This window comes from Ursus arctos, unplaced genomic scaffold (assembly GCF_023065955.2).
Source record: "Ursus arctos isolate Adak ecotype North America unplaced genomic scaffold, UrsArc2.0 scaffold_34, whole genome shotgun sequence".
Taxonomy (NCBI): Eukaryota; Metazoa; Chordata; class Mammalia; order Carnivora; family Ursidae; genus Ursus; species Ursus arctos.
In genome coordinates, this window is record NW_026623030.1 from 25,918,224 (window position 1) to 25,929,862 (window position 11,639).

At 57.0% G+C, this 11,639-nt stretch overlaps 1 protein-coding gene across 10 annotated transcripts in view; it reads right to left on the bottom strand.

Annotated features, from left to right (window-relative positions):
* The window catches only part of NCOR2 (nuclear receptor corepressor 2), a 368,100-nt gene that overhangs the window by 82,863 nt on the left and 273,598 nt on the right, over positions 1–11,639 (bottom strand). For all 10 annotated transcript variants that reach the window (XM_057305998.1, XM_057306005.1, XM_057306004.1 and 7 more), the window contains 4 exons: positions 11,466–11,559; positions 8,671–8,849; positions 5,309–5,363; positions 2,877–2,975 (listed from right to left, as the gene is read on the bottom strand). In XM_057305998.1, coding sequence (XP_057161981.1) covers positions 2,877–2,975; positions 5,309–5,363; positions 8,671–8,849; positions 11,466–11,559 — 427 coding nt within the window. The remainder of the gene's footprint in view (positions 1–2,876; positions 2,976–5,308; positions 5,364–8,670; positions 8,850–11,465; positions 11,560–11,639) is intronic.

Sequence of the window (11,639 nt, forward strand, 5' to 3'; positions counted from 1 at the left end):
GCTAGGAGCCTGCTTCTTCCTCTCCCACTCCGCCTGCTTGTGTTGCCTCTCTCGCTGGCTGTCTCTGTCAAATAAATAAATAAAATCTTTAAAAAAAAATAAAAATAAAAATAAAAAATAAAATAAAAACTTAATTTAAAAAAAAAAGGCAAACAGGAGTTGTTTGGCCTATACAGTTGATGTTTTGTTGTTATTTTTCAAGCAGCCTAAGATTGAAAACTCAGGCAATTCCACATAAATCCCGATTTCTAGCTCATCCTCACAAATTAGCTCTGGCGGTGTGAGGCCACGTGGCCAAACGTCAGCGGGGCAGACACGGGGCACGGGCTAAGTCGGCTACAGGCCTCACCACTCCCTGCCGCCTCTCACAGAAGCCGAGGTTAAGTGTGGGCCGCCATGTACCCTCACATTTATATTTCTATCTTCCATAGAGTAGAGAAACACCGCTAGTCATTGATCAAACACGAGCAGAAAAAACCGGGTCCTGTGATTTTTCTCTAATCCCTCATTCATTTAAGACCCTGGAAGGTGTTAAGACCCCTGTTCCAAAGACTCTGAGGGCACTGCGCTCCCTCATGCCCCCGTGCCTTTGCACCTGCTGCTCCCTCTGCCTGGGACACCCTCATTTCTCTTCTTGTCCAACGAGGGGCTGCTTCTTAACCTCACTTTCGAGGCCCCTACGCGATGCACTCTCAGGCAGATCGCCGGCATGCTGTCTTGGAACCACCTATGCACACTGGTCTGTACAACCGGCAAGGAGCTTCCTGTGCTCAGCACACTAATGTCCGATACACAGAATTAACACCACAGAATAAAAGGCATGGCAGCCAAGACCAAAGATGTGGGATGCTGACACCCCCAAACCCCCCACCCGGGGCATGTCTGGGGATACCCCCCTCCCTAAATGACCTCAACACACACAAGTCCCCATCTCCCTCCATGCAAACATGGCTCTCCCCATCAGAGTCAGAACCCTTTCTCCTCCAGAGCTCCCAGCCCAGCCACCTGGAGGGGCCTCATGAGTCCACCCACAGCAACCCCTCAAAGGCAGTGGGGCAAGTGAGGGCACACACACTGGGAAGACAAGCAGGAGAACTGAAACACAGTAGGTGCTCAACAGATCTCTGATGATGGTTTTTAAATAAAGGCCTTTAGCTCCCCCTCTATTTTGCCACAGTCCCCACCACTCCCTACTGCCTCTCATGCCTCAGCATATTTATGCTCCCTGCCTGGAATTTATTTGAGTTTGTGCTTCTCAGTCTAGAAAATTCCTGACTGCACTTCAATTTCTAAAACACCACAGCTAGGTCTTTGGAATTAAATAGCTCCAAGCCGGTAAGACTTGCTTTTACACATCTGTTAGATGGGCAAGCAGGCTGGTCAATCGTGGCCACACAATGCTCCAGGAAAACCCTATCCACAAACCGGGCATAGCCACCCTTCAACAACCCAGCCAGTGAGAACCAACACTCAGTCCCAATCATTTATGCCTGAGTTCAGTGAGTGCAGTTACTTATTCTCTTGTCAACAAATTTGCTCCCCTAATTACATGTGGCTTAGCCAACAGGAAAGTGTTGGCACATTGGTCTACAGCGTGGAAGCACAATCCCCAGAAGGCAAGAGAGGAGAAAAAGGGTACCGGTTAAGAACCCATCTGTGGGACTCAACTGCAAAGTGGCTGTTTCACAGTGGGCACCAGGACCCCACTGGGGATGGCTGAGCACATCGTGATGCCTCAGGACCTGCCCTGGCCAGCCTGGGGAAGGGAAGACGCCAATGTCAGGGAGAAAACCTCAGGACCCTCTCATCCCAGGTCCCGCTACTCCTGGCCTTCATCACTTTCTCCTGGGCACCCCAGGCCAAAGGCCCCAAGAAGGAAGTGCCTCCACCAGCTCCAGGCAGCACCCAATGGCAGTGCCCCAAAGCCATCTGCCCGTCCAGCCCAAATCCCTCCTCCAACAGTGTAAGCCTACCTCCTCCAGGAGTCACGTGCTCCCAGCACCTGCCCTGAGCTGATTTTCAACAGCCCGGAAGTGAAGTGAATCCATCCCCTCTCTGTCTCCCAAGCAACGATCGATCACCCAGGAGCCCCCTTTCACCTGTGTGCTATAGACCCCTACCATCTTTACCATTATTTGCCAAACACTGTTTAAAACCAGATTCTTGTTTCTGTAACTCAGAGGTCAGCATTTTCTGAACGGGACCAGACAGTACATGTTTTAGGCTTTGCAGCTTCTGTCATGACTACCCCACTCTGCTGCTGTAACAGAAAAGCTGCCATGGTAATATGAAAATCAATGAACCTGGCTGTGTGTCAATAAAACTTTATTCACACAAAAAAGGGTGGGCCAGACTTGGCCTGCGAGCCGTAGCTTGCCTAGCCCTGCTCTAATGTAAATAATGCCTCGGTCTCATCCTGAACAGTGATGGCTGACAGACTGCAGGTTGATGTACTGGCTATTTTTTGCTTTCAAATATGCATAAAAACAACACAAAGAAACTATAAATATTTTTAAAAATGTTAAACTTGTTAACCAATCCAAGTCATGCAGAGAACTCAGTCCTTGCTCTGGGGATGTGACCCTTTCACCACAGGGATCATGACTCACCAAGCCAGGAGTTCTAGAATTTTCCAGGCTAAGAATGGAAGTGGTCTTTCTCCTAGTACTCCTCTCTGCTGCTGGGGCAGTATGAACACCCCAGAAAGGGTCTTCCAGCCACCACCGAGGGGGCCCAAGCTGAGGGGGCCTGCCGCAGAGCAACACGCGCAGATGGTCACCGCCCATCGTGCAAATGGCCACGAAGCTCGCGTGAAGCCAGCCGCGGAGCATGCCGGGGACTGGTGCCGAGAGCCAGCCACCCGGCCCGCCTCTCACCTGGCTCTTGCCACGGCGCCGGTAGCTCCTCCTCACCAGGCTCTTATAGTTCTCATTCTTCTTGGTCAGGTAGTAATAGAGGACACACTCAGCCACAGTCTGTGGGACAGAGAGAGAATGCTGTGTCCTATGTGGGCGGTCGGAGCAGGGGGCCAAGAGCCAGAGATCTGGATGCAAGGCCTGCCTCCTCCACACAGAGCGGGGTGACCTTGCTCAGGTCACCGCACCGTCTCACCTGTGTGATGGGGTTGCTCAGAGCATACACGTCACAGAGCGGTCATGAATTCGGAGCACTCGGGGCAGCCTATAGAAGTGCCCCCTGGTCCTACTGCCCTTGCTGCTGTCCCTAACCATCACGAGGTGGTCGCCTACCCTCCCCAGGCCCTCCAGCTCCCGGCTGGGCAAACTCAAAGTCGGCCCCGACCTGGGCCTGGGTCTCCTTTCTTTCAGCCCAGCTCCTTCTTCCCGAACACCTGGGGCCCCGAGTAACCTCTTCCAAGCTTCGTGACCCAGCTGGACTATAATGTCCCCAAGCGACTCTTCGTCTCTTGCAACGTTTATGATTTTCTCTGCCTTGATCTGTTCCACACCCATCTGGGTCTGAACCCTAGTGCTACTTGCTGAGTCAACGACTGACCCTCCCTGGAACCCCACCACCTCCTTGCCCAAACAGGACCAGCAAGAGGGCATCCTCAAAGCAACATGGTGATGTGCGGCCACAGGTCAGCTCCAGGTGACAGCTCACCTCTGAGGGCTGTTCCATCAAGGCTGCTGGGTGCAGAGGCAGGCTGGGCCTCAAACCTCGTGGCCCTTGCCACCTCCAGAATGCCCGTCAACAGCGGCTACTTCCCACATAAACCTGGCCCCCACACAGGGCCCACACAGCGGTTGAGAAAATTATCGTCTTTTCAGATGCCAATATTTGCAGACTGGGCAATGTGGGTGTCCGACTTCCCCTTGAACAATTCAGGGGAGTGCCTTCCACACCGGACAACAGTGGGCTGACCCTAAGCAGCAGCTGTCCCTGCAGACGGGCACAGGCTGGCTGGCCCACCGAGCTCCCACCCTGCTCCCGGCCTCACTCAGAACACGCCTGTCCCCAAAAGCATGGGGCACCGTTGGCAATCCCTGCCTCAGACCCTTCTGGAAGCTCTATTTAAGTCCTATCCTGAGCCGCCTTAGACAAAGTACACCATAAAGTTTACTCTCCAGGGTAGAGACTCTGAGTCCCCGTTCCCAAGCAATGCTGCTCAAGACCAGCATCTGAAACCCTTGCCTCAATCCCTGGGGAGCCCTGACCCAGAGCCTCCCGGACTGTCCACACCCCAGCACAAAGCCATCTCGAAGTCAGAGGAAAGACTATTTATAGGGCTTGCTTCCCCACGCCGGTTTTTCAGGCACGGAGAGATTCTGTTTCCCCACGTTGCCCCATCTCCCTCCTTCTATGGTTATCAGCTCCTTAAGGGCAGATGCTGGGGACAAATGTTCAACTTGAAAATAACCGCCTGGCTCCTGCTCGGATGGCACTCCCTCAGCTGAAAAGCATGAGGCCTCCAGCAGCTGGGCATGAGCAAAGCTGAGGGTGGGCAGATGCCCCATCTCTCACAAACCTGACTCAGGGAGTGTGGCATGAAACACCCAGGACAGCAGCCCCAGAAGGAAACCCTTGCTGGAGCCCTTCCTGCTCCGCCCTACAACACCAGGGTTCCCAGCGCCAATGCCAGCACACAGGGTCTCACGTAGACCGGCCCAGCTTCCCCAACTCCAGGCACCGCCCGGCCCGACAAAGGGTACACAGCAGGTCTTTGCCATTCTCTTAGGACGTTCTGTGTCTACCCGTGAGGTCAGGGGTGGAGCAAAAAGGGTCACTGCCTTGGGCTGGGTTTGGGGGCAAGGTAGGGTTCAAGGGACAGTTCTACACGAAGGTTTGTCCAAATGGGATGGGGACTAACTGACCACAGGCCTGGCTGGCATAAGGGATGTCAGAAAGCATCCAGTGACCATCAGAGCGACCAGCCCCCCTGAAAGAACGCCACTCTTGCCTATAAGGCCTTAACTGGGACGCCAGGCACAGCATGCATAGCTTCCAGAACCCATGCCCAGTCTGCAAGGAGGCTCGCTGCCACGTCTGAGGAGCTGGCTCCAGGGAAGCCAGGGCACACAGCCCTCCTGGGGTTTCCTAGCCTGGGGCTCCACCCCCTCGGCTAGCAGGGGCGGGGCCTGCGGCTGCTTCTCAAAGGAAGAAGCAGGAGGACCTACGGAGGGGGTTAGGAGGGAAGGACAGACAGACAGAACAAGAGGCAAGCTCTGTGGGCAGGGAGGGAGGGTCCTTTGTCCCAGGGCAAGCGGCCGCCCACTGGAGTGGACCCCAGAGAGGCGCGGGGCGGGCAGGGCGGCTGAGCTGGTGGCTGGGCTTGGGGGCAGCGACTCACCTTCCTCTCCAGGAATGATGCGATCAGGCCAAAGTTCTTGGGGTGCTGCATGAACCTGTGGGAGGAGAAGGGCAGGCGTAAGGCCCAGCCACGGGGGGCTTCCCAACTGGGCGGGCGCCGAGCACCCGGGCGCCTGCCATCTCCGCGGGCCTGGCTAGGCGGGCGCCGCCCCACTCGGAGCAATTAAGCCCAGGGGGGTGTGGGAAGGGCGGGCGGGCCGAGGGTAAGAGAGGGCGTTCCTTGGAGTGAGTCACTGGTTTTAGCGCCTTTGAAAATATATTTGTTTGTCCTGCTGGAGGCGGCTTCCAGGAAAAATGAGGACATTGCATGCAGCTCTTTGGTGGGGTTCCCCCCCTTTTAAAATCTGCCTTTGTTCATATCTCCGGCCGGGTCTGGGAAGCTGGGCCTCGCCCGGCCCACGCAGGCCCCCACAGCCAGGCCACAGGTCAGGCGGCGAGCTGCAGGCCTCCCTGGGAGAGGTGGGAGCACAGGCTCTGAGTGCCCACGAGGAGGCGGCAAGAAAGGACTTATGCCGGAGGGGGTGCAGGGAGCTGGCACCCCACCAACTGGCTTCCTGCGAAGCCGGCAGAATTACTGGGAAAGGCTCGGCAAGGCTGAAATGTCAGGGCCACAGGAGCAGGCGGGCAGTGGGGGCGGAGATGTGGGTCATGGCCGCAGAGGCCCCAGGGATGCTGGGTGGAGTCCCTGGCTCGGACCCAGCCTCAGCCTGACGGTCCCCACGACGTGCCACCGCCCCGCAACCTCCCCTGGGGAGAGAAGGAGCTGCTGGTGAGGCGGGGGCCTCGGGTCCCCCGAGGGAGCCTGGGCCAGTGCCCGGTGCTCTCCGCCCGGCCCTCCAGATGGCTGGGCAGGAGGCCAATGGGCCCCTCCCCTGCTCCCCAACCAGACACCGGAGAATCCGGAATGGCCTCTTCTCTCTTCCAGGAGGAAGCTGAGAGTCAGAGTGGCAGGCTTCCCCGCCTGGGATGCTGCCTCAGGCAGCTTGCAAAGCTGGAGCCAGCCTAACGCCCTTCTTTTCCAGACAGAGTTCCCTTCCTCTCCCTCTCCCTGCCCCAGTGACATTTCCTTCCCCACCTAGATCCCTTCCTTGGGGTTTCCCCAAGGAGAGACAGGATCCCAGGAGACCAGGTTTCACATCTGGAAACCTTCTAGCTCATCTCTTCCACCGCCCTCCAACCTAGACCTGTATTCACTGCCAACACTTACTGAGAATTTCTTACCCACTGGGCACCTCTCAGCAGCTAAACAAGGGAGGCATTGATGCCATACCCATTTTACAGATGTGGAAACTGAGGCTCGGAAAGGAGAAGTGGCTACTGGAGGTGACAAAGCCAGTAAATGGTGGGTCTCTATGCCACTGGCACATGATTTCCAAAGGCCCAAGCACCACCAATTCTGTGGAACATGAGGCCTTGACCAGGACAACTCTCCTGGAAAGGCTGGGGGCACGAAGCTGAGGCTCAGGGGACATCAGCCCAGCCTGCCCCGCCCCTATCCTTCTGAATTAACGATGAAATCATTAGGTGAGAAGAGCAAACATGAACTCCAGAAAGGCTGAAACACAGAAAACACAACAGAAGCACCTCTTTTTTTTTTGTTTTTAAAGAAAGCATAAATAAATACAAATAACGAACATACCGGGGGAAGTTAGATACCTAACTTGACGGTAATTCTTAGCATCCGTGACTGTGGTCCTTCACTAAAATTGTAGTATCGCTTACACGTGGGCCTTGACTCGTGGCAGAACAATCACACCTGCGATTGTGAGGCCCTAGGTATGAGCCCCCAAGGAACTAGGTTTCCTGTCTCCAAGGAGTCAACCCCAAACGCCCCTGGGACCCTCTCCCCGAAGTGCTATTCCCTGAAAACTGTTCACTCTGTGGTAGGCACTCGAGGCCTCGTTATGCCACCCCTCTATTTTCAAGGATGTTTTAGAATTTTCATTCTCAAAAGCTTTTCTAAAAACCCACCTCTCCTGCCCAGACCCTCAAGGACGGCTCCCCCTGCACGTCCACATCCTGGTGTCTGTGCAGCCCATGACCCAGAATCATCCTCGTCCCTGAGGCCCCCCAGGCACTCTGGCCCACAGCAGGTAGTGGAAGAACAGGGGTCTCCGTCCCCTGGCCCTGAGGCCCTCTCCAGAGGCAGAGGCAGAGGCAGAGGTCCAGCTGCTAAGCAGAGTCTGTTTCCAATGCGCCCTCCTGGCCAAGCACTGAGGCCTCTGCTCGTGCCTCAGCTTCCCTGCCTCCCACCTCACGGGGGCCTGTGCCGGCACGTGCAGGGGTCCCTGGGATGTAACTTCTCAGTTCGGCTGAGGGGACGGGGGTTTTATCCATCAGGCAGCTCCTCACTCGTCACCCCAAAACACTCTGTCTTTTAGCTCTTTCCTTTCAAAAGCCCCAAGCCTCACCTCTTAGCACTCAACTCTTGCTTCTGCTTTCCAAAGCTCCCCTGCACCCTGGCTCCACCTCCCTCCCCGACAGGCCTCTCCACTGCAGCGGAGCCCTTGCCCTGAAGATGGGAGAGTCTGAAGCCTGCCTCCACCGTTTGTAAGCTGTGTGACCTTCATTAAGTGTCTTCACCTCTCTGAGCCTCTGTTTCCTCACCTAGGCAATGGCGACGGCCTGGCAATGCTGTCATGAGGGCTAAGAGGGACAAACATACAAAACCCAAAAAACACTTGCACGGTGTGTGGGATGGAGGATGTGCTCAAAAACAGCCACGTTCAGAGTTAAATGAAAGCCAAAGAGCCATCCCCCAGCCACATATCCCTACCCTCTGGCCCAGCCTCCCCGCACCCTCCAGCCTTGTTCTTCCGATACACACAGCCCCATTTCACATAAGGCTGCCCTCACACTTCGTACTGGGTTGAACAGTGTCCCCCCAAAGTTCACATCCACCCAAACCTCCGAAAGTGACCTTATTTGGAATGAGTTCTCTGAGGATGTCATTAGTTAAGATGCAGTCACACTGGAGTAGAGTGGCCCTGGGTCCAGCACGGCCGGGGTCTTGATGGAAAAAGAAGACCCAGAGAGACACACAGGGAAGACCACGTGAAGACAGAGGCAGGTGGGGCGGGAGTGATTCACCTCCGAGACAAGGAAAGACGGAGGCTGCCGGGGGTCTCCAGCAGGAACCGACCCCACCCACACCTTGATCTTGGACTTCTGGCCTCCAGAGCGGAGTGAGGATAAAATCACCGTCGCTGTCAGCCACCCAGCTTGTGGTCATTTGTCACGGTAGCCCTAGTAAGCCCGTCCACGCCTCAGCAGGAAGGGCTTCCCGGGACAAAGAGGGCCGAGAGGGCCACGGTGGCCTGCGTCCCGGCACCAGGGACTCACTTCTCCCGGAAGGTCTCCTTCTCCTGCTCGCTCCACATGTTCATGACCTGGCGGTCTTTGTACACCTTCATGGGGTCGTCCATGAGCCCGTTCATGTTGATGAACTTGATGCGCTGCTGGTCCGCATCGTACAGCATTGGCGGGATCACAGCCAGCTGCCGCATTTGCTTCTCCAGGTTCTGGAGGGGGGAGAAGGCGGAGGGCCGGGGTCAGAGGGCTCCCGAGGGCAGCCAGGGGACGGGGCGGGGAGGGCTCCTGCCAGCGTTGGGGGCCCAGGCAAGGGCGCAGACGTTCCGAGCGAGAGTGCGAAAATGCGAAGCCAGAGAGAAAGGGGAGGATGAGTTGAAAATACTAAGAGCCCAATGCCATGGGAGGGAGGATTTAAAGGCAGCCCCAGACAGGTTTATGGTGGACGGGACTGTAAATTAAATGCGGAGAGCAGCAGCGGCCTTATCTGCAGGGAGAGGGGGCCAATGCATCCTCCCTTTGGAAATACAAATGCCATAAAACACGACAGGAAAGATGTTCAGCCAGCTGGGCCAAACCAGCTCGGGAGATGGGCCTGGCCATCCAGGCTCCGAGGGCGCACATGGCAGAGAGAGGGGCTGGTGAGATCGCGGACCCATTTCCTCCCCGCCACCCTCCACAGCCCTGGCATCTGCTCCTTCAAGTGTGCCCACTTGGGACCCAGCCTGCCTGGCCCCGTGCACGGCAGGAGTCGGGTGCACTCACTCATAATGCATTGGGATGGCTATTAAGAGGCTCTGAGCCACCACTCAGCTGGGCTCATTTCCCCAAATCTCTGCAGCCAGCCCATTACTGGCGATTAATTACCCATCTGAGGAGGCAGGCGAGCGCCCAGCATGGCCAAGGTCAGCTAGTTCAAAGGATCCGCCGCTCGGCCTCCCACAGCCAACCTCTCCTTCAGCATTTGGGATTCCCAGCAGGAGCACAAAGCCCTGAGCCCCAGCTCGGGGAGGACCCCCACCCCCCTCCGCCAGAGGCCTGAGCCTCCCAGCACTTGGCACAGCCCTCCAGGACCAACACCTCTCCCATTGCCCTCAGCTGCCCCACATGGCACTAACGGCAGACCACTGGCCTGGTCACAGGCAGAGCTCTCCGCTGGCAGGACCCCCTGCTCTGCCTTCTCGGGGCTCTGTCTTCCTGGGCATGCACTGTGACTGCCAAAAGCTCCCCACAGGGTGGGGGCGGCTCCTCTCCTCCTGCCCAGCCCCCTCCTTCCTACCCTCCCAGGGAACCTCCAGTCAGGTGAAGTCTCTGTCCTAAATACCCTCCCCACCAGCCCACCCAACTGCCACTCCCTCAACAGTCTCGGGAGGCCAGTGGCTATGTGCTCATGTGGCCGGGACCTGGGGAAGTGGGCCTCTGGCATGGGGGCTGGGGACTGGGGACACTGAATCAGCCAGGATGCCACTCACCCTTGGCTGTCAGGCAGGAAATGCTTGGAAAAGGGCCACCCGCCCCCCTCTCGCTTCCAAGACAAACTGAACTGGTGTCCACACCCCTGCGGGACAGGAGCCGGAGCAAACCCACAGGTGTGACCGCGGCCAAGGGCTGAGTTCTGCTTTCTGTGGACTGAATGCTGTTCAGAATAGGGACATACCATGTGAAGTTTTAAAAAGAAGATCTCTTTTCATGGCCAGTCTGAATCACCTGCATCAAAATCATGTGGGTAACTTGGTAAAAATGCAGAGTCCCGGGCTCCACCCCAGACTGGCTAAATCAGAACCTCTGGGGCTAGGGCCTGGAAACCAAGCGGGGCGCCCTCCCTAGGACTCGGCGTCTGCCCAGCGTGAGACTCAGCAGCTGGAGCGGTGCTCTGGTGAGACGCAGGTGTTCGCTGCCCGCCCCAACCCAACCAACCACACGTGGCTGCCAAGCACCCGACATGTGCCTGGTGTGACCGAGGAACTGAAGTTCTAGTTTTCTCTCCTTTTAGTTAATTTCGATTTAAACAGCCACGTGTTGCCAATGGCTGCTGCACTAATAGATCACAGTCCCCACGGAAGAAGACTGTGCCCCCCTCCTTTCACGAGACTCACTCGTGTCTACTGTGGTGTTGGGAACAAGCAGGTGGGGGGACTGGCACATCGGAAGCTTGACCTGCGAGAGCCGGGATGGACCAGGCTGGCACCGGCACTTCCCTGGGCAAATACCCCCTCTGCTTCCTGCTCATCTCTGGGCCCCAAGACCACCACCAGGGTCACCCAGGCTGAGCTCTGGTCGTCCGGGCATCCCCAGATGGGCCCAAGGCAGCAAAGAGAGTGTGCTCGTGCTGGCAGGGCTGGGGGTCCTGCCAGAAGGCCGCCAGCCTGGTGGACGATCGGTGTGCGGGCAATTGTCCATCTGCCCCCAGTCTGGGCACTGAGAAGCTGACCTAGAAGGCATAGTTCTCAGGCACCCCTGCCTCTGGCTTCCGGTGGGGCTCAGCCAATGGGAGGCACTGGGAGAAGACTGGAGGTGCAAGAGCAGCCGGTAATCCTAGCTTCCTCCCTGCTGGGGCACCAGGCTGCGGCCCACGCTGTGACCCTCCTGGCCATGTCCTGCCAGGTGGCTGCGGCCCCACCCCTTTCTCTGCTGGTCCTTTAGGCTTGGAGACAGGTAACAGCCACTCCCCCCATGCCTCAATACCCTGCACTGGTTCTGTCCACACTTTGGGGACAAGCCCCTTGATTTCAACCATTGCAGTGAATTCTGCTTCCTGCCAGGACACTCCCATGGATGGGGGACAGAGGTGAGTGAAGCCAAGGCCAGAGTCAAGGCCATGCTCTTACCTCCTGCTCTGAGAGGCCATCGATGATCTCGGACACCTCGTGCTCGCTGCGGGCGGCCGACATGGAAAGCCCGCTGCCCCGCTGGCCCACCCTGCTGGAGACCAAAGGGACACACTCAGGACCGGCCCCTTGGCAGCCAGGACTCCAGCAGGCACACAGCACAGACCAAGCCCA